This window comes from Oncorhynchus kisutch, linkage group LG2 (genome assembly GCF_002021735.2).
Source record: "Oncorhynchus kisutch isolate 150728-3 linkage group LG2, Okis_V2, whole genome shotgun sequence".
Classification (NCBI taxonomy): domain Eukaryota; kingdom Metazoa; phylum Chordata; class Actinopteri; order Salmoniformes; family Salmonidae; genus Oncorhynchus; species Oncorhynchus kisutch.
This window is the reverse complement of record NC_034175.2, coordinates 51,168,327-51,191,477: the sequence shown is the minus strand read 5'-3', so window position 1 is coordinate 51,191,477 and position 23,151 is coordinate 51,168,327. Positions and strand designations below refer to the sequence as shown.

General features: G+C 43.1%; 1 protein-coding gene across 3 annotated transcripts in view; it reads right to left on the bottom strand.

The window, feature by feature from the left end:
• LOC109904482 (semaphorin-5B-like) overlaps positions 1 to 23,151 on the bottom strand; it is a 196,259-nt gene that overhangs the window by 81,933 nt on the left and 91,175 nt on the right. For all 3 annotated transcript variants that reach the window (XM_031797168.1, XM_031797159.1, XM_031797164.1), the window contains exons 4-5: positions 19,704 to 19,803; positions 16,816 to 16,861 (exon numbers count right to left, since the gene is read on the bottom strand). In XM_031797168.1, coding sequence (XP_031653028.1) covers positions 16,816 to 16,861; positions 19,704 to 19,803 — 146 coding nt within the window. The remainder of the gene's footprint in view (positions 1 to 16,815; positions 16,862 to 19,703; positions 19,804 to 23,151) is intronic.

The following is a 23,151-nucleotide window of genomic DNA, read 5'->3' as shown; positions in this document are numbered from 1 at the left end:
GTAGACCATCTTTGAAGTGCCACAGCTGTTCTGACCCAATATGTACACGAGAGAGAGAGAGAGAGAGAGAGAGTGATGCGGAGAGAGAAATGGAGAAAGAGATCCAGGGGACAGTAAACCATCTGAGAACACCATTCTATCACCACTCCTGTACATCTGTAGCAACTCCCAGCTCCCGCAGCCTCCTTGTGAAGGGGGCTAGGGGCAGTATCCTATCCAGTAAGAGTGGGTGAATGATGACTTTAATCTGTGAGTGTGGTGCACGATAGCTCCTCTCTGCCCCAGTGGTGCCTCCTACAGTCTCCTACAGACCATTACTCTACATCAGAGGAGAGATGAGGCAGAAACAGGCCGGCTGGGCCGTCTCCTTGATTAGCTGCACCATCTTGGATCATCCCTCAGCACATACGCTGACACACACATACACTCGCAAAAGCACACACCACATGCACACACGCACTCTCACACACACACACACCCACCCACGCACACACACACACACGGTCCTGCTGTGAGACACTAGCAGATTACTTGTCCCTATCTGGCTCTGTAGGCCACAGATTATCCTCCCATTCTGACAAAGACCACATCAATTATTCATTCTCTTTTGAAATTGCAGCAGGAAAATGTGATCATGAGTCTGGATGAATGATATCAGGCGTGACTCATCAAACTCCAGGTCATGGAGCTGGGGATGGAGCTTGGTCATGGAGCTGGGGCTGGAGCCGGGTCATGGAGCTGGGGATGTGGAGCTGGGACTGGGGCTGGGTCATGGAGCTGGGGCTGGGTCATGGAGCTGGGGCTGGGTCATGGAGCTGGGGATGTGGAGCTGGGGCTGGGTCATGGAGCTGGTGCTGGAGCTGGGTCATTGAGCTGGGGATGGAGTTGGATGCTTTACTTCTGAGGACAACTGCAGGGTGTGAACATCTCATTAGGGAAGCTCAAGACACACATACATGTAATGCATCAGCCATATTTTGACCCTCCTCTACTGTCTTTATAATACCAGTCTGTCCACTGTCATAATGTACAGTTGTATGTGAGGGGCATTGTTGATGAGGATACCAGAAAGTGAAGACTTTAACCCCAAAATACACCCTATGGCTATGGGCAAGACTTACACCAACGCAATTCATATTTGTGCCTGTGAAAAACTGGATTCCTACCTACATGTACATAGTACTTCAATCAATCAATCACCTAACCAAACCTCCATGTACATATTACCTCAATCAATAACCCCAACAACCTCGCACCCCAGTACACTGACTCTGTACTCCTTGTATATAGCCAAGTTATTTTTATTTTGCGCTAATATATTGTTTTAATCTATTTGCTAATTTTCTTACTTTTTAACTGTATTGTTGGGAAAGGGCTCATAAGGAAGCATTTGACGGTAAAGTCTACAGTTGTTGTATTCGGCACCATGTGACATTTATTTTATTTGGATTTGATACCTTTCAGTGTTTGCATCTTCATGTCAAGATGTTTCAAACAACCAGATGTCATTTTGTTCTTCTCCATCCTTCAACAAACTACTTCAAGAAGTTTACATAAGTAAGTAAATCTAAACAAGAGAAAATCATTTATTTTCCTTCTCGAGCCTAAAGAGTTTCCCACAAACCTGTGTTGACCAGGGAGTTTGAAGAGAAAACATCCTGTTGTTTGGGGAAGATATAGTTCAGAGGTCACCTCTACTCCCCTGACCTTGGTTCTCACAGCCCAAAACAATGCATCATGTGACAGAACAATACCAGCAAGTCAAACAAGGCTTTCCCCCAATGACCGAAAACAGCTTTCAGCTTCCTTATGACTCAGTCAATCACATCTGATTCTATAAGGCCAGAGCTCTTTCTCAATTCATCTTTCCTCAATTCCACACATCTTCTTGCATCACCTCTTCCCAAAAGGCATTGTAGGAGAAGGTCTGTGGGAAGGGACCTTGGACCTTTACCTTCAATACAGTTGGGAAGGTTAGAAAGAGGAAGTGAGGAATTGTGGAAAGATGAATTGAGAAAGAGCCCTGGTGTTTGAGAAGAGCCATGGAACATACCGTAGGCCAACTGGGGCCAAACTGATCTGGGTCCAGCAAATTGAGAGTCCTCTCAAGCTTCAGGACCTGGTTAATGACTGGTCTGAGGACAGATCTGGGTCTCAGCAGTGTACCATTTCTCAAGATGCTCTAAAACATTATCTGTAGAAATTAAAAGTATTTTGTGGAACATAAGGACAACAATAGAGAGAAATTGACCTGAATGGATTTCTTTCTCGCTTCTCCCAAACAAACGTCTGCCTGATATTTGGGATAATGGTTATTGAAATTGGGTCATTTTGGAGAGAGAATGGGCACACTACCCTGTATTTTCGAAAGGAAAGAGATAATCACAAAGAAACTCCCTGCAATACCTTCCTTACATTTACAGAGGAGGAAAACAATCATCAGAAATGGCAGCTGCTATGCTCTGCCGAATGGAAGAATGCAATTCAACATGAGAGCCACCGGGTCAGACTAAATGTGTGTCTTTCAGAGCTTAAAGAGACAGGAATATAAGTTGAACTAAACACTTTATTTACCGCTCTGAAGACTTCAACATTTTCATTTCATTCTCTCTCTCTCTCTCTCTCTCTCTCTCTCTCTCTCTCTCTCTCTCTCTCTCTCTCTCTCTCTCTCTCTCTCTCTCTCTCTCTCTCTCTCTCTCTCTCTCTCTCTCTCTCTCTCTCTCTCTCTCTCTCTCTCTCTCTCTCTCTCTCTCTCTCTCTCTCTCTCTCTCTCTCTCTCTCTCTCTCTCTCTCTCTCTCTCTCTCTCTCTCTCTCTCTCTCTCTTCTCTCCTCTCTCTCTCTCTCTCTCTCTCTCTCTCTCTCCTCTCTCTCTCTCTCTCTCTCCTCTCTCTCTCTCTCTCTCTCTCTCTCTCTCTCTCTCTCTCTCTCTCTCTCTAATCATCTGATCTGAGAGAATGGTTCAGGTGGGTGAACAACATCTCTGAGGTATGCACCTCAGAATAGATCATCTCAGTTGCCATCCACATGTGTAAATATCATATTTGTCATTACTTATAATGCAAACAAATTCCCCTTGAGGAACATTCAAGAGATCAGACCAGACTAAACTGAACTAGAGAACACAAAACCCCACCTTCCCCTCCATGTTTGGAGAAATATACCACTGGAACTTTCATTCCAGTCACATGGGACAGAGTGACTCTTGACCCAAAAAGACACTCAGTGGACGATTGGGAGGACAAGCTGGCTGAAGAGTGAAGCTGAGAGCTTCACAAGGAAGCTCAGCTGGCCTAAACACACCTTCTCACCTCTTCTTTTCCCCCTCTCGCTCCATCTCTAACATCCAACCTTCATTCACAAACCCTTCATCCCTCTCTCCCATCTCCCTTCATTTTCAACCCCCACTCACAAATCCTTCATCCCTCTCTCCCATCTCCCTTCATTTTCAACCCCCACTCACAAACCCTTCATCCCTCTCTCCCGTCTCCCGCCATCTCCAACCTACATTCCAAACTCCTAACCTCCTCACCTCTTCTCCCATCTCCCACCTAGAATCACAAACCCCTCTCTCCATCCATGTCAGTGGAACGACATTCCTATCCCCGACCTCTCATCCCTGACTTCTCCTACACCAGTTGTCAAGCCAGAAGATATTGCATGCTCTGTAACTCCCACTTACCACACTATACTGACATGTGGTTGTACGACATTATGCAGCCACTGTCATGCCCTATGTAACATTAAGGCAAAGGTGTAAAGTACTTAAGTAAAAATACTTTAAAGTACTACTTAAGTAGTTTTTTGGGCTATCTGTACTTTACTTGACTATTTATATTTTGACAACTTCACTACAATATAAGGAATTTTAAATTACTACATTTACTTTTGATACTTAAGTATATTTAAAAGCAAATACTTTTAGACATTTACTCAAGTAGTATTTCACTGGGTGACTTTCACTTTTCTATTAAGGTATCTTTACTTTTACTCAAGTAGGAGAATTGAGTACTTTTTCCACCACTGCATGAAGGAATGTGTGAGTGAGTGGGCTTTGAGCTACAAGCAGTGAGAAGACAAGGCAGAAAGTGTGGTATTCTTGGTACAAATAAGCAAACTGACCAGACCATCACCTCAACGTGAAGCAAAGGAAGCACAGACCAGACTCTCCAGATCAAAAGAAGACAAAAACTCTAAATACTGTACCTGCCTGTAGTACCTACACAGAGACATCTGGCCTATCTGAATGACATGCTCCAAAGGGAAACAAACACTAAAAGAGGAACGCAGATGAAGGAAACAGTCTCTCTTTCTCTCCTGCTTTCTGCTGTTTTATTGTTCCTGTGAGGAGGCCCACTGGTGGAGCAGAGAGTCTACATCACAGAAACATACTTTCAGCAGGGTGTGTGGGTGGGGCTCAATGTGTGTGTGTGTGTGTGTGTGTGTGTGTGTGTGTGTGTGTGTGTGTGTGTGTGTGTGCACATTCTATCGGTATCAGGGGAAATTCTTTCGATTTCTGCAGTTTGGCAGAAGTAGCTACTCCTCCATAAAGACAAGAGAGGTGGGCTATAAAAATCCATTCAGACCTTTTGAAGGCATTCCATGGATGTGTCCTGTGCAGGTTAGGTGTCACGCTGGGTTAGGTGTGTGTTGGGCTGGCCAGAAGGCCAGATTGGGAATGTTTAGTTGGACTGTGGTGAAAGAAAGACTTCCCTCTCTTCCTCTCACTCTTTCCTCTCCCCCTACCTCTCCTCCCATCTCTCTCCCCTCCCTCCCTCTCTCTGCTCCTCTTTCTCACTTTCCCTCTCTCCTCCATGCTTGCCTGCCCACTAATGGCAATGACAGGTGTTCTCACAGGTGTCTGTTAGAATGGCCTGGGCATGCCCTCAAAGCCACGGAAGCATCAGAACTCCCCCCCACCCCATCCCACCCCAGCCCCCCACCCCAGCACATCACAGGGAAGAGCTAGGTTTGTCCTACTGATCTTGCCTGCCAGGTGCTTCATGTTTGGCATGGAAAGCCGAGCTCTGTCACTGTCTCTCTCTCTCCATTATAAAAACAAATACACTTTTATTGGTCGTATACACATATTTTGCAGATGTTATCGCAGGTTCAGCGAAATGCTTATCTCTAGCTCCAAAATGCAGTAATAAAAAAAAGGAAAACAAACAAATTAAGACATATTAGAACGAGCAATATCAGAGTCCTGAATATAAAAAAATATACATACACTACCTTTCAAAAGTTTGGGGTCACTTAGAAATTCTTGTTTTTGTCCATTAAAATAACATCAAATTGATCAGAAATACAGTGTAGACATTGTTAATGTTATAAATGACTATTGTAGCTGGAAACAGCAGATTTCTTTATGGAATATCTACATAGGCGTACAGAGGCCCATTATCAGCTACCATCACTCCTGTGTTCCACTGGCACGTTGTGTTAGCTAATCCAAGTTGATCATTTTAAAAGGCTAATTGATCATTAGAAACCCCTTTTGCAATTATGTTAGCACGGATGAAAACCGTTGTTCTGATTAAAGAAGCAATAAAACTGGCCTTTAGACTAGTTGAGTATCTGGAGCATTTGTGGGTTCGATAACAGGCTCAAAATGGCAAGAAACAAATAACTTTCTTCTGAAACTCGTCAGTCTATTCTTGTTCTGTTTAATGAAGGGTATTCCATGAGAGAAATTGCCAAGAAACTGAAGATCTCGTCCAACGCTGTGTACTACTGTCACACCCTGATCTGTTTCACCTGTCCTTGTGCTTGTCTCCAACCCCTCCAGGTGTCACTTATTATCCCCTGCGTATTTATCCCTGTGTTTCCTGTCTCTCTGTGCCAGTTTGTCTTGTTTGTCAAGTCAACCAGCGTTTTTGTATCTCAACTCCTGCGTTTTTCTCTTTTCTCGTCCTCATGGTTTTGACCCTTACCCGTCCTGACTCTGAGCCAGTCTGCCTGCCCCTGACCTCGAGCCTACCTATCGTCTTGTACCGTTTGGACAGATGCCTCACAAGTCCTCAACTGGCAGCGTCATTAAATAGTACCCGCAAAACACCAGTCTCAACGTCAACAGTGAAGAGGCGACTCCAGGATGCTGTCCTTCTAGGCAGAGTTGCAAAGAAAAAGCCAAATCTCAGACTGGCCAATAAAAATAAAATATTAAGATGGGCAAAAGAACACAGACACTGGACAGAGGAACGCTGCCTAGAAGGCCAGCATCGCGGAGTTGCTTCTTCACTGTTGACGTTGAGACTGGTGTTTTGCGGGTACTATTTAATGAAGCTGCCAGTTGAGGACTTGAGGTGTCTGTTTCTCAAACTAGACACTCTAATGTACTTGTCTTCTTGTTCAGTTGGTAGTGTGTATATATATACAGTACCAGTGAAAAGTTCAGACACACCTACTCATTCCTGAGTTTCTTTATTTTTACTATTTTCTACATTGTAGAATAATAGTGAAGACATCAAAACTATGAAATAACACATGGATTCATATAGTAACCAAAATGTGTTAAACAACTTCAAAGTAGACACCCTTTGCCTTGATGACAAGAACAGCTCAAATAAGCAAAGATAAATGACAGTCCATCATTAATTGAAGACATGAAGGTAAGTCAATGCGGAAAATGTCAAGACCATTGGAAGTATCAAGTGCAGTTGCAAAAAACATAAAATAAAATTATATTTGTCACATGCGCCGAATACAACAGATGTAGACCTTACAGTGAAATGCTTATTTACAAGCCCTTAACCAACAATGCAGATTGAGAAAATACCTCAAAAGAAAAAAAGAAAAAAAAAAAGAAAGAAGAAAAAGAAAAAGAATAACAAATAATTAAAGAGCAGCAGTAAATATAGCAGGGCTTTATACATGGGGTACCGGTACAGAGTCAGTGTGCGGAGGCACCGATGTCGAGGTAATTGAGGTAATATGTACATGTAGGTAGAGTTATTAAGGTGACTATACATAGATAATAACAGGGTAGCAGCAGCGTAGACGGGGGACGGGGGCATAGGCTGGGTAGCCATTTGGTTAGATGTTTAGAAATCTTATGTCTTTGGGTAGAAGATGTTTAGAAGCCTCTTGGACCTGGACTTGGCGCTCCAGTACCGCTTGCCGTGCGGTAGCAGAGAGAACAGTCTATGACTAGGGTGGCTGGAGTCTTTGACAATTTTTAGGGCCTTCCTCTGACACTGCCTGGTATAAAGGTCCTGAACGGCAGGAGGCTTGGCCCCGTTGATGTACTGGGCCGTAGCCTCTAACTTCTGTAGTGCCTTGCGGTCGGAGGCCGAGCAGTTGCCTTACCAGGCAGTGATGCGACCTGTCAGGATGCTCTCGATGGTGCTGTAAAACCTTTTGAGGATCTGAGGACCCATGCCAAATGTTTTCAGTCTCCTGAGGGGGAATAGGTGTTGTCATGCCCTCTTCATGACTGTGTTGGTGTGCTTGGACCAAGTTAGTTTAATGATGATGTGGACGCCAAGGAACTTGAAGCTCTCAACCTGCTCCACTACAGCCCCGTCCATGAGAATGGGGACGTGCTCGGTCCTCCTTTTCCTGTATCCACAATCATCTCCTTTGTCTTGATCACGTTGAGGGAGAGATTGTTGTCCTTACAACACACGGTCAGGTCTCTGACCTCCTCCATATAGGCTGTCTCATCGTTGTCAGTGATCAGGCCTACCACTGTTGTGTCATCAGTAAACTTAATGATGGTGTTGGAGTCGTGCCTGGCAGGGCAGTCATGAGTGAACAGGGAGTACGGGAGGAGACTGAGCACGCACCCGAGGGGCCCCTGTGTTGAGGATCAGTGTGGGGGATGTGTTGTTACCTACCCTTGGGGCAGCCCACCTTGGGGCGGCCCGTCAGGAAGTCCAGGATCCAGTTGCAGAGGGAGGTGTTTAGTCCCCGGGTCCTTAGCTTAGTGATGAGCTTTGAAGGCACTATGGTGTTAAACGCTGATCTGTAATCAATGAATAGCATTCTCACATAGGTGTTCCTTTTGTCCAGATGTGAAAGGGCAGTGGAGTGCAATAGAGATTGCATCATCTGTGGATCTGTTGCTGCGGTATGCAAATTAAAATGGGTTGAGGGTTTCTGGGATAATGGCGGTGATGTGAGCCATGACCAGCCTTTCAAAGCATTTCATGGCTACAGAAATGAGTACTACGGGTCGGTAGTCATTTAAGCAGGTTACCTTCATGTTTTTGGGCACAGGGACTATGGTGGTCTGCTTCAAACATGTTGGTATTACAGACTCGGACAGGGAGAGGTTGAAAATGTCAGTGAAGACACTTGCCAGTTGGTCAGTGCATGCTCGGAGTATATGTCCTGGTAATCCATCTGGCCCTGCAGCCTTGTGAATGTTTACCTGTTTAACGGTCTTACTCATATCGGCTGCAGAGAGCGTGATCACACAATCCTTCAGAACAGCTGGTGCTTTCATGCATGTTTCAGTGTTATTTGCCTCGAATCAATCATATTACTAGTTTAGCTTGTCTGGTAGGTTGTTGTGTCACTGAGCAGCTCTCGGCTGTGCTTCCCTTTGTAGTCTGTAATGGTTTGCAAGTGCCTGCCACATCCGCCGAGCTTCAGAGCAGACGTAGTACGATTCGATCTTAGTCCTGTATTGACGCTTTGCCTGTTTGATGGTTAGTCAGAGGGCATAGCGGGATTTCTTATAAACTTCCAGGTTAGAGTCCCACTCCTTGAAAGCGGCAGCTCTAGCCTTTACCTCAGTGCGGATGTTGCCTGTAATCAATGGCTTCTGGTTGGGGTATGTACGTACAGTCACTGTGGGGACGAGATCATCAATGCACTTATTGATGAAGCCAGTGACTGATGTGGTGTCCTCCTCAATGCCATCGGAGGAATCCAGGAACATATTCCAGTCTGTGCTAGAGAAACAGTCCTGTAGCTGAGCATCTGCTTCATCTGACCACTTTTTATTGATCTAGTCACTGGTGCTTCCTGCTTAAATGTATGCCTGTAAGCAGGAATCAGGAGGATAGAACTATGGTCAGATTTGCCAAATGGAGGGCGAGGAAGAGCTTTGTACGTGTCTCTGTGTGTGGAGTAAAGGTGGTCCAGAGTTTGTTTTCTTCTGGTTGCACGTTTAAAATGCTGATAGAAATTTAGTGAAACAGATTTAAGTTTCCTTGCATTAAAGTCCCCTGCTACTAGGAGCGCTGCCTCTGGGTGAGCGTAAGCTGTATTTTGCTTATGGCAGAATACAGCTCATTCATTGCTGTCTCAGTGCCAGCCTCTGAAAGTGGTGGTATGTAAATAGCTACGAAAAATACATATTAAAACTCTATGTAGGTAGTGTGGTCTGCAGTTTATCATTTGATACTCTACCTCAGGCGAGCAACAGCTCAAGACTTCCTTAGATTTCGTGCACCAGCTGTTATTTACAAAAATACATAGTCCGCCACCCCTTGTCTTACCAGACGCCGCTGTTATATCCTGCCGGTGCAGCGTATAACCTGCCAGCTGTATGTTGATAGTGTCGTTGTTCAGCCATGTCTCTGTGAAGCATAAGGTATTACAGTTTTGCATATCCCTTTGGTCTTCCACGTAGGTCATCTATTTTATTCTCCAGAGATTGCACGTTTGCTCGCAGAATGGAAGGAAGTGGGGGTTTATTCGATCACCTACGAATTCTCAGAAGGCAGCCTGCCCTCTGGCCCCTTTTTCTCTGCCTCCTCTTCGGGCAAATTACGGGGATCTGGGCCTGTTCCCGAGACAGCAGTATATCATTAGCGTCGGCCTCGTTAAACGAAAAAACGATTCTGCCAATCCGTGGTGAGTAATCGCAGTCCTGATGACCAGAAGTTAATTTCGGTCCTAAGAGATTGTAGCGGCAACATTATGTACAAAATAAGTAGAAATATAAGTTACAAACAATGCAAATAAACAAACAAAAAAACACAATCGGTTGGGGGGCAAACGTCTGCCTTCTCCAGCACCATCTTTTTTAATTGTACATATATAATGTGTGTATAGACAGTATGGACAGTATACGAATAGAAATGATGTTTACAGCAGTATTTATATAGGATGAGCCTTGACTACAATATAGAATATAAATATGAAGTGGGTAAAACAGTATGTAAACATTAAAGTGACCAGTGTTCAATGACTATGTATAGGGTAGCAGTCTCTAAGGTGCAGGGTAGAGTACTGGGAGGTAGCCTGCTAGTAACAGTGACTAAGTTCAGGGCAGGGTACTGGGCCTTATAGTCCACTAGGCAACACACAGGGTGAATCTAATAGCATCACAGAGAGAGGGAGGGAAAATCAAGAAAGAGAGAGAGAGAGAGAGAAGGAAAGAAATAGGGTGTGTGGCTGGGAGGTAAGGTGGGGGAGAATGAGAGAGTAAGAGGGGGAGAATGAGAGAGTAAGAGGGGGAGAATGAGAGAGTAAGAGGGGAGAGAGAGAGAGAGAGAGAGAGAGAGAGAGAGAGAGAGAGAGAGAGAGAGAGAGAGAGAGAGAGAGAGAGAGAGAGAGAGAGAGAGAGAGAGAGAGAGAGAGAGAGAGAGATAGGGACGGCGAGAGGAGGGATGTGGATACAGTGATAATGGTTCTGCTTGGATAAAGACGGGACTTCGATCAAAATGTTTAATGAAAAAAAATATATAAATGCAACATGCAAAAATGGCAAAGATTTCACTGAGTAAGAGTTCATATAAGGAATTTGAGTCAATATAAATAAATAAATTAAGCCCTAATCTACGGATTTCACATGACTGGGCAGGAGGCCCACCCACTTGGCAGTCAGACAAACCCACTTGGCAGCCAGGCCCACCCACTGGGGAGCCAGGCCTAGCCAATCAGAATAAGTTTTCCCCACAAAAGGGCTTTATTATAGACAGAAATACTCCTCAGCACCCTCCTCCCAACCCCCTACAGATGATCCCACAGGTGAAGAAGCCGGATGTGGAGGTCCTGGGTTGGTGTGGTGACACGTGGTTTGCGGTTGTGAGGCCAGTTGGACGCACTGCCAAATTTTCTACAACGACATTGGAAGCAGCTTTTGGTAGAGAAATTAACATTCAATTAATCTAGCAACAGCTCTGGTGGACATTCCTGCAGTCAGCATGCCAATTGCACGCTCCCCCAAAACTTGAGACATAAGTGACCTTTTATTATCCCCAGCACAAGGTGCACCTGTGTAATGATCATGCTGTTTAATCAGCATTTTGATATGCCACACCTGTCAGGTGGATGAATTATCTTGGTAAAAGAGAAATTCTCACTAACAGAGATATAAACAAATTTGTGCCCAAAATGATGAGAGAAACAAATTTGTGCCCAAAATGATGAGAGAAACAAATTTGTGCCCAAAATGATGAGAGAAACAAATTTGTGCCCAAAATGATGAGAGAAACAAATTTGTGCCCAAAATGATGAGAGAAATAAGCTTTTGGGGATTTTTTATTTCAGCTCATGAAACATGGGACCAACAGTTTACATGTTGCGTTTATATTTTTGTTCAGTATATGAATGTCTGCAACACAGAATATTGCTTTGTGGTGGTTACTTGCTCCAGTTACTTCTCAAACAATCAGTGACTCATTTCAAACTAGAGGACAGAAGGTAACGTACTGACTTTCACCCCATTTCAATACATGACCTCCATTTCAGGTCTGTGTGATTGTGCAGATTTAGCAGGGCTGAAGCCAGCCAACACTGTGGTCCCCCAGGATTGGGTTGTATCGCTCTCTCCTACTTTGCAGGGGTGGTTACTGGTTAACAGGCTAACAAGCAGGAGAGGAGAGGAGGGTGAGGGGTAGTTTGAAGCAGCATCCTTCCATCTCTTTCATCTGTTTAGGCATACTGGCAGGCTCAGATACTCTCCTCCTATTAAGTGGGCAGCAGCAATGTTCTGTACTCGTCGATTTGGGCTCTGGCACGCCTAGCGACACCTCCAGTTAGAACAGAACGAAGAGAGAGCCACTTTGTTTATCCCCCAGCTCAAGAAAAGCCAAAAAAGTATGTGTGTCTGTGTGCGTACGTCTGTGTGCATGCCAGGAAAGTGGGATATAGATGTTGAAAGATGGGCGTTTGATTCAGGACTGCCAGTAGAGGAACTCAGTTGGTGAAACTCAGATTAAACAAAAGTAAACCCTATGAACCCCAGTCCTCTTCCACATTCAAAAACAAGACAACAAGAGCACCAAAACAAAGCCCACATTGACTTTGGCACACTGGTGGCAGCTGCTCACATATTATGTCACTATGCTGTGACTGTTCTGAAAGAGCACTTTGTCAGAGAATCCCAAGACTGGGTGATGACACGCTTTCATACACACATCTCAGTGTAGTAGAATAGGTTGTAGTGCTATAATGCTGTAGAAGCAAGCCAAACATACAGCTTTCACTCATCTCACTCAACCCCTTTCCTCCTAGTGTTAGGCAGACCTGGGTTCAAATAGTATTCGTCTTCTTTCAAATACTTTGAGCGTTCCATCTCGCCAGGCCAGTACAGCTGTAGTATTTGAAAAATGTAGAACTACAGTACTGTACAGTACCAGTCAAAAGTTTGGACACACCTACTCATTCAAGGGTTTTTCTTCATTTGTACTATTTTCTACATTGTAGAATAATAGTGAAGACATCAAAACTATGAAATAACACATATGGAAAAAAGGGTTAAATCCAAATATATTTATATTTGAGATTCTTCAAAGTAGCTACCCATTGCCTTGATGACAGCTTTGCACACACTTGGCATTCTCTCAATCAGCTTCTTGAGGTAGTCACCTGGAATGCATTTTAATTAACAGGCGTGCCTTGTTAAAAGTTAATTTGTGGAATTTCTTTCCTTTTTAATGCGTTTGAGCCAATCAGTTATGTTGTTACAAGGTAGGGGTGGTATACAGAAGACAGCCTTATTTGGTAAAAGACCAAGTCCATATTATGGCAAGAACTGCTCAAATAAGCAAAGAGAAATGACAGTCCATCATTACTTTAAGACATGAAGGTCAGTCAATGTGGAACATTTCAAGAACTTTGAAAGTTTCTTCAAGTGCAGTCGCAAAAAACATTGAGCGCTATGATGAAACTGGCTCTCATGAGGACTGCCACAGGAAAGGAAGATCCAGTGTTACCTCTACTGCAGAGGATAAGTTCATTTAACTGCACCTCAGATTGCAGCCCAAATAAATGCTTCACAGAGTTCAAGTAACAGACCCATAACAATGTCAACTGTTCAGAGGAGACTGTGTGAATCAGGCCTTCATGGTTGAATTGCTGCAAAGAAACCATTACTAATGGACACCAATAAGAGACTTGATTGGGCCAAGAACCATGAGCAATGGATATTAGACCTTTGGTCTGATGAGTCCATATTCCAACCGCCGTGTCTTTGTGAGACGCAAAGTAGGTGAACGGGTGATCTCTGCATGTGTGGTTCCCAGCATGAAGCATGGAAGAAGTGGTGTGATGTTGTGGGATTGCTTTGCTGGTTACACTGTCTGTGATTTATTTAGAATTCAAGGCACACTTAACCAAATCAAATCAAATTTTATTTGTCACATACACATGGTTAGCAGATGTTAATGCGAGTGTAGCAAAATGCTTGTGCTTCTAGTTCCGACAATGCAGTAATAACCAACAAGTAATCTAGCTAACAATTCCAAAACTACTACCTTATAGACACAAGTGTAAGGGGATAAAGAATATGTACATAAAGATATATGAATGAGTGATGGTACAGAGCGGCATAGGCAAGATACAGTAGATGGTATTGAGTGCAGTATATACATATGAGATGAGTATGTAAACAAAGTGGCATAGTTAAAGTGGCTAGTGATACATGTATTACATAAAGATGCAGTAGATGATATAGAGTACCGTATATACATATGAGATGAATAATGTAGGGTATGTAAACATTATATTAGGTAGCATTGTTTAAAGTGGCTAGTGATATATTTTACATCATGTCCCATCAATTCCCATTATTAAAGTGGCTGGAGTTGAGTCAGTGTGTTGGCAGCAGCCATTCAATGTTAGTGGTGGCTGTTTAACAGTCTGATGGCCTTAAGATAGAAGCTGTTTTTCAGTCTCTCGGTCCCAGCTTTGATGCACCTGTACTGACCTCGCCTTCTGGATGATAGCGGGGTGAACAGGCAGTGGCTCGGGTGGTTGTTGTCCTTGTTGATCTTTATGTGACATCGGGTGGTGTAGGTGTCCTGGAGGGCAGGTAGTTTGCCCCAGTGATGCGTTGTGCAGACCTCACTACCCTCTGGAGAGCCTTACGGTTGTGGGCGGAGCAGTTGCCGTACCAGGCGGTGATACAGCCCGACAGGATGCTCTCGATTGTGCATCTGTAGAAGTTTGTGAGTGCTTTTGGTGACAAGCCAAATTTCTTCAGCCTCCTGAGGTTGAAGAGGCGCTGCTGCGCCTTCTTCACGATGCTGTCTGTGTGAGTGGACCAATTCAGTTTGTCTGTGATGTGTACGCCGAGGAACTTAAAACTTACTACCCTCTCCACTACTGTTCCATCAATGTGGATAGGGGGGTGTTCCCTCTGCTGTTTCCTGAAGTCCACAATCATCTCCTTAGTTTTGTTGACGTTGAGTGTGAGGTTATTTTCCTGACACCACACTCCGAGGGCCCTCACCTCCTCCCTGTAGGCCGTCTCGCCGTTGTTGGTAATCAAGCCTACCACTGTTGTGTCGTCCGCAAACTTGATGATTGAGTTGGAGGCGTGCGTGGCCACGCAGTCATGGGTGAACAGGGAGTACAGGAGAGGGCTCAGAACGCACCCTTGTGGGGCCCCAGTGTTGAGGATCAGCGGGGTGGAAATGTTGTTGCCTACCCTCACCACCTGTGGGCGGCCCGTGAGGAAGTCCAGTACCCAGTTGCACAGGGCGGGGTCGAGACCCAGGGTCTCGAGCTTGATGACGAGCTTGGAGGGCACTATGGTGTTAAATGCGGAGCTGTAGTCGATGAACAGCATTCTCACATAGGTATTCCTCTTGTCCAGATGGGTTAGGGCAGTGTGCAGTGTGGTTGAGATTGCATCGTCTGTGGACCTATTTGGGCGGTAAGCAAATTGGAGTGGGTCTAGGGTGTCAGGTAGGGTGGAGGTGATATGGTCCTTGACTAGTCTCTCAAAGCACTTCATGATGACGGAAGTGAGTGCTACGGGGCGGTAGTCGTTTAGCTCAGTTACCTTAGCTTTCTTGGGAACAGGAACAATGGTGGCCCTCTTGAAGCATGTGGGAACAACAGACTGGGATAGGGATTGATTGAATATGTCCGTAAACACACCAGCCAGCTGGTCTGCGCATGCTCTGAGGGCGCGGCTGGGGAAGCCGTCTGGGCCTGCAGCCTTGCGAGGGTTGACATGTTTAAATGTTTTCCTCACGTCGGCTGCAGTGAAGGAGAGTCCGCATGTTTTAGTTGCGGGCCGTGTCAGTGGCACTGTATTGTCCTCAAAGCGGGCAAAAAAGTTATTTAGTCTGCCTGGGCTGGCATCCTGGTCCGTGACTGGGCTGGTTTTCTTTTTGTAATCCGTGATTGACTGTAGACCCTGCCACATACCTCTTGTGTCTGAGCCGTTGAATTGAGATTCTACTTTGTCTCTATACTGACGCTTAGCTTGTTTGATTGCCTTGCGGAGGGAATAGTTACACTGTTTGTATGGCTACCACAACATTCTGCAGCGATACGCCATCCCATCTGGTTTGCGTTTAGTGGGAATATAATTTTTTTCCTACAGGACAATGACCCAACACACCTCCAGGCTGTGTCAGGGCTATTTGACCAAGAAGTAGAGTGATGGTGCTGCTTCAGATGACCTGGCCTCCACAATCACCTGACCTCAACCCAACTGAGATGGTTTGAGACGAGTTAGACCACAGGAAAAGCAGCCAACAAGTGCTCTGCATATGTGGGAACTCCTTCAAGGCTGTTGGAAAAACATTCCTCATGAAGCTGGTTGAGAGAATGCCAAGAGTATGCAAAGCTGTCATAAAGGCAAAGGGTGGCTACAATGTATAAAATAGTTAAAATAAAGAAAAACCCTTGAATGAGTAGTTGTGCCCAAACTTTTGACTGGTACTGTATTTGAACCCAAGGTGTTACGTGTGTCTGATGTACACTATCAAGCTCTACAACTTTTAGACCGGTCCCATATCACCACATGACCCTTCAGTACAGTAGGCCCACTGTAACTCAATTGGTAGAGCATGGCTCTTGCAGCGCCAGAGTTGTGGGTTCGATTCACACGGGGGACCAGTACGAAAAAAGTATGAAAATGTATGCACTCACTACTGTAAGTCGCTAAATGACTAAAATGTCAATGTAAAATGTAACAGTAGCTACCTCCATAAAGACATCACATTACCATGGAGACATGCCTCTCTTCTCCACCCACCTGAGAACGGACTGAAGTAGAGAGAAATAGGCACGCACACAGGCAGGCAAGGATACACGTCAACACAGACACACACGTATAGTATATGCACACACACACACACAAACACTCATGCACACAATTAATCATACTCTTTCTCCATCCCACCCCATTCGAGGAGCTGAAAACACTCCAGTCCCAAAACCACAGAATCAATAACAGCAAGCCAACGCTGTCTGACTGCTGCCAGGAAAGTTAGAGAGGAGCAGCAGACCAGAGGAGTAGAGAGAGGAGTACAGGAGGAGAAGAGAGGCAGGTCTGGGAGCCCAGTAAAAGAGGAACACTGGCTGCGGACGGATGAGCGTGGGTTGTTATCCACCAGTGGACCACACACACACACACAGGGATAGGGGAGAGGAAGAGGTGGGTTGGAAGCTCAACTTACCTGGATGAGAGACACATTGTTGAGGCTCAATCTGAAGAGGAAGTTTCTGTGTAGAATCAATAGAGAGGGGAAAAAAACTGTTAGTTTAAACAGTTATAAACTTAATAAACACTTAGTTTACGTGGCAATTACGTGTTTTTTTTCTTACAGTGAGTTCAACTCAGGGCACTGATATTTTGTAGTCACATAAGAACTCTCTGAAACTTGAAGTTGTTTCAAATACTCCAGCTGCCAAATTCCACACCAGGCCCTATCCAACAAGCCTCAGAAGACTATATATTACAGTGGAGGCTCCTCAGAGGAAGAAGGGGAGGACTATCCTCCTCAGTGAATTTCATAAAAATAAAAATATTGAAACTACACTAAATATATTCACATCACCAAATAGTTGATAAAAACACACTGTCTTGCAATGAATATCTACTGTATCCTCAACAGCACTCTGTAGGGTATCACCATGGTGTAGCCGGAGGACAGCTAGCTTCTGTCCTCCTCTGGGTACATTGAATTCAATACAACCCTAGGGAGCTCATGGTTCTCAACCCCTTCCATAGACTTACGCAACAATTATTACAACTTCCAGAGGACGCCCATCAATCTGTCAGAGCTCTTGCAGCATGAGCTGACATGTTGTCCCCCCAATCAAAGGATCAGAGAATTAATCTAGTACTGAAAGCATAAGCTACAGCCAGCTAGCACTGCAGTGCATAAAAAGTGTTGAGTAGTTGACTCAGAGAGAAAGACAATAGTTGAACAGTTTCAGATAAATTCATTTCTTTAAAAATGAAGGAGAAGCATGAGAGAGAGAGAGCTAGCTGTATTTCATAGTATTTTTTCACTTTCACTTAGCTAGCAAATGCAACTAACTAGTTTTGCCGACTCAAACAGAGATATAAGCTATGTTAGCTAGCTGGCTATGGCTAGCCAACACTGGAAGTCTTCCAAGTCAAGGTAAGCATTTGGTTTTATTAATGTATTATCACTGGGACCTCCGGTGCAACTGCTAAACTGCATACTGACTGTACAGCATGATTGTAGCTGGTTTAGTAATGCATTAGTTCTAGATATGTTGACCATGACATTAGCTAATATGGTGACAACGATGTAGGCTGTATGTAGTGGTTAGTGGTTATGATATGATCAGGGGTTTATCCATTCAAACAGATTCTGTTGAAAAACATTACTTAAACGGAACGAAAAGGGGATAAACATACCTGAATTTGTCCAATAGAAACTCTCTATTGCAACTGTTGGACTAATGATTACATCCTAGATCACCTAGATGCCGGCAAGAGTGTGCAAGGTGGTATTGAATGTGTCACTGTCACCTTGATTACTCTAATATTTCTCTCGACCTGTGCACCTACGTTGTAAACTTTCATTCATAGGCTAGGTTGTAGCAATCTCATGATGGGTATAGGGAAAATTAGAGTATCATGTAGTAGCCTGAACCTATCGATGTTACATTGAGCAGGGTGAATGGAATATGACAGCCATGCTCATTAAAAAAACATGACACTTATACATGATAATAACTTTTAAATGATTAATCTCCAATTTTCAGCAGCAGTGCAGTATAGGGCCAGGCAGAGTGTTTTGCATAAGGGTACATTAACACATGTATAAGAGATCAATGAACAAATGAATAAGGGATAAATTAAGGAATGAATAAGGGATAAATTAAGGAATGAATAAGGGGTAAATTAACAAATTAATAAGGGATAAATTAACACATGAATAAGGGATAAATGAACAACTGAATAAGAAGTAAATTATCGCATGAATAAGGAATTAATGAATACATGAATGAGGGATAAATGAATAACTGAATGAGGAATAAATGAACAACTGAATAAGGAATAAATGAACAACTGAATAAGGAATAAATGAACAACTGAATAAATGAACAACTGAATAAGGAATAAATAAACAACTGAATAAGGAATAAATAAACAACTGAATAAGGGATAAATGAGCACATGAATAAGGGATAAATGAGCACATGAATAAGGAATAAATGAACACATGAATAAGGGATAAATGAACACATGAATAAGGGATAAATGAACACATGAATAAGGGATAAATGAACACATGAATAAGGGATAAATGAACAACTGAATAAGGAATAAATGAACAACTGAATAAGGAATAAATGAACAACTGAATAAGGAATAAATGAACAACTGAACAAGGGATAAATGAACAACTGAACAAGGGATAAATGAACAACTGAATAAGGGATAAATGAGCACATGAATAAGGGATAAATGAACACATGAATAAGGGATAAATGAACAACTGAATAAGGGATAAATGAACAACTGAATAAGGGATAAATGAACAACTGAATAAGGGATAAATGAACAACTGAATAAGGGATAAATGAACAACTGAATAAGGGATAAATGAACAACTGAATAAGGGATAAATGAACAACTGAATAAGGGATAAATGAACACATGAATAAGGGATAAATGAACACATGAATAAGGGATAAATGAACACATGAATAAGGGATAAATGAACACATGAATAAGGGATAAATGAACAACTGAATAAGGGATAAATGAACAACTGAATAAGGGATAAATGAACAACTGAATAAGGGATAAATGAACAACTGAATAAGGGATAAATGAACACATGAATAAGGGATAAATGAACACATGAATAAGGGATAAATGAACAACTGAATAAGGGATAAATGAACAACTGAATAAGGGATAAATGAACAACTGAATAAGGGATAAATGAACACATGAATAAGGGATAAATGAACACATGAATAAGGGATAAATGAACACATGAATAAGGGATAAATGAACACACGAATATGGGATAAATGAACACACGAATTAGGGATACGTTAAGGAATGCATTCTTACCTTGCCCCCACTATCAACTCATTCCTGGTCAGGTCAAGGGTCAGTTGAGAGTAGTCTCTCACATCCGGGTGGGAGAATATAGTGATCCAAGGACTCAGGGCTGAAAGAGAAATAAAGTAGGGAATGAGAGAGATTTAAAAGGAATCACAAAATTATAAATTATAATTAAGGAATCACCAAATTAAAAGGAATCACACAGGGCAGAGACTCAGGGGGAATGCTAATATGGTATGAATCTGAACTAACTCATTCTATCGAATTGATTAAAACAGTAGAGTTCTTTATCTGGTTAAAAATCAACAAAGAGGCTATCTTAACCGATCTTAAACGTCTTCCTCTGTGCAGCATACATTCACTCCTCAGTCACCCTACTTCAATGAAAATAGTTTCTCCATTCTAGAGGGGGAGATTAGTCACTTTCAGGCCCAAGGCAATGTACTGGTCAATGCTAGAACAGCAGAAGAACTAGACACTATTAACAGTCATGGGGATGAACACCTACCGAGAAGCAACAACCTTTCCCTTCCCACATACACCACCACCCCTCAGCCCACTAACACCTCTCTCAGACCACAGTGTATCTGAGAAGAGTGGAATCCAACCATGAAGCATCACGGCCCAATAAATTACATGGTACTAAACATGCTTATAGATGGAGTGCAAACAGCACAGAAATCTACTAAAAAACCATTAGTAGCCAAAAAATACAAATCTCTACTGGACAACTTTTTAGCCTTAACATTCTCCTACACCAATGAAGGTGTACATTTGGCTGTTTGGAACATAAACTTTATATTTGACAAATTAGCCTCCTTGGCTAATCAAAATAAATATAAGAGCAAACAAAAAAAAATAGATATTGAAAAATGGTTTGATAATCATTGCAAAAAATCTAAGGAAGTCATTGAAAAATATATCTAATCAAAAACACAAAACCAGGCAACAAAAATATACGCCTTCAATATGGGGAAACACTGAAGCAATACAAACACACCCTAAGAACTAAAAAGGAACAGCACTTTACCCTCCACACTCTAATTGACAAACAAGTAAACCAAAACAATGGCAAAATCTACTCATGTTTTGTAGACTTCAAGAAAGCATTTGATTCAATTTGACACAAAGGTATTTTTTATAAACTAAAAGAAAATGGTATTGAGGGAAAACATATGTTATTAAATCAATGTAACCTAAAAACAAATGTGCTGTTAAAATTGGCAACAAGCAAACAGACTTCTTCTCTCAGCGACGTGGAGTGAAACAGGGTTGCACAATAAGTCCAACACTATTTAACATCTACATTAATGAATTGGCAAAAACATCAGAAGAATCTGCAGCACCTGCTCTCACCCTACACAACACTGAAATCAAGTGTCTGCTGAATGCAGATGGCCTGGTGCTACTGTCTCCAAGTAAGGAGGGGTTACAGCAGCATCTAGATCATCTGCACAGGTTCTGTCAGACCTGGGCTCTGACAGTTAACCTAAAAACCCTGAATATAATGATAATCCAAAAAAGGTCAGGAAATCAGGATCACAAATATAAATTCTAATTGTACACAGTTCTATTAGAACAAACCAAAAACTACACATATCTATGACTAGATATCAGCAACACAGATAGCTTTCACATGGCTGTAATCGAGCAGAGAGATAAAGTTCTAGAACCAATTGCTATATATGGCAGCGAAGTATGGGGTCCCCTCTCTAATAATGATGTAACAAAATGTGACAAACATCCAATCGAAATACTGCATGCAGATCTTTGCAAGACTGTATTACAAGTGCAAAGAAAAACTCTAAGTAGCACATGACAATCGAATAGAAAAAAAATTGCCATCAAATTGTACAACCATCTAAAAACAAGCAACCCCTAAAACATTTGATCACACAGCCCTACAATGTCAAGAGATGAAACTAGAGGTCGACTGATTATGATTTTTCAACGCCGATACCGATACTGTTTATTGGAGGACCAACAAGCCGATACTGATTAATTGGCAGATTTTTTATTTATTAATTTATTTGTAATAATGACATTTACAACAAATACTGAATTAACACTTATTTTAACTTCATATAATACATCAAGATCCCCAAAGACTGGAAAGCTGCTGTGGTCATCCCCCTCTTTAAAGGGGGAGACACCTTAGACCCAAACTGCTATAGACCTACAACCATCCTGCCCTGCCTTTCTAAAATATTTGAAAGCCAAGTTAATAAACAGATCACCGACCATTTCGAATCCCACCGTACCTTCTCCACTATGCAATCTGGTTTCCGAGCTGGTCATGGGTGCACCTCAGCCACGCTCAAGGTCCTAAACGATATAATAACCACCATCGATAAAAGACAGTACGTCTTCATCGACCTGGCCAAGGCTTTCGACTCAACAGCCTTGGATTCTCAGATGACTGCCTCACCTGGTTCACCAACTACTTCTCAGATAGAGTTCAGTGTGTCAAATCGAAGGGCCTGTTGTCCGGACCTCTTGCAGTCTCTATGGGGGTGCCACAGGGCTCAATTCTCGGGCCAACTCTTCTCTGTATATATCAATGATGTCGCTCTTGCTGCTGGTGATTCTCTGATCCACCTCTATGCAGACGACACCATTTTGTATACATCTGGCCTTTCTTTGGACAGTTAACAAACCTCCAAACGAGCTTCAACGCCATACAACACTCCTTCCATGGCCTCCATCTGCTTTTAAATGCTAGTAAAACTAAGTGCATGCTCTTCAACAGATTTCTGCCCGCACTGCTTTGCTTAATCTTGGCCAGGTCGCAATTGTAAATGAGAACTTGTTCTCAACTTGCCTACCTGGTTAAAAATAAAAAATAAAAATAAAAAAACAAGACAATGTAACTCCAAGTCAATCACACTTCTGTGAAATCAAACTGTCCGCTTGGGAAGCAACACTGATTGACAATACATTTCACATGCTGTTGTGCAAATGGAATAGACAACAGGTGGAAATTATAGGCAAATAGCAAGACACCCCCAATAAAGGAGTGGTTCTGCAGGTGGTGACCACAGACCACTTCTCAGTTCCTATGCTTCCTGGCTGATGTTTTGGTCACTTTTGAATGCTGGCGGTGCATTCACTCTAGTGGTAGCATGAGACAGAGTCTACAACCCACACAAGTGGCTCAGGTAGTGCAGCTCATCCAGGATGGCGCATCAATGCGAGCTGTGGCAAGGAGGTTTGCTGTGTCTGTCAGCGTAGTGTCCAGAGCATGGAGGCGCTACCAGGAGACAGGCCAGTTCATCAGGAGATGTGGAGGAGGTCGTAGGAGGGCAACAACCCAGCAGCAGGACTGCTACCTCCGCCTTTGTGCAAGGAGGAGCAGGAGGAGAACTGCCAGAGCCCTGCAAAATGACCTCCAGCAGGCCCCAAACGTGCATGTGTCTGCTCAAACGGTCAGAAACAGACTCCATGAGGGTGGTAT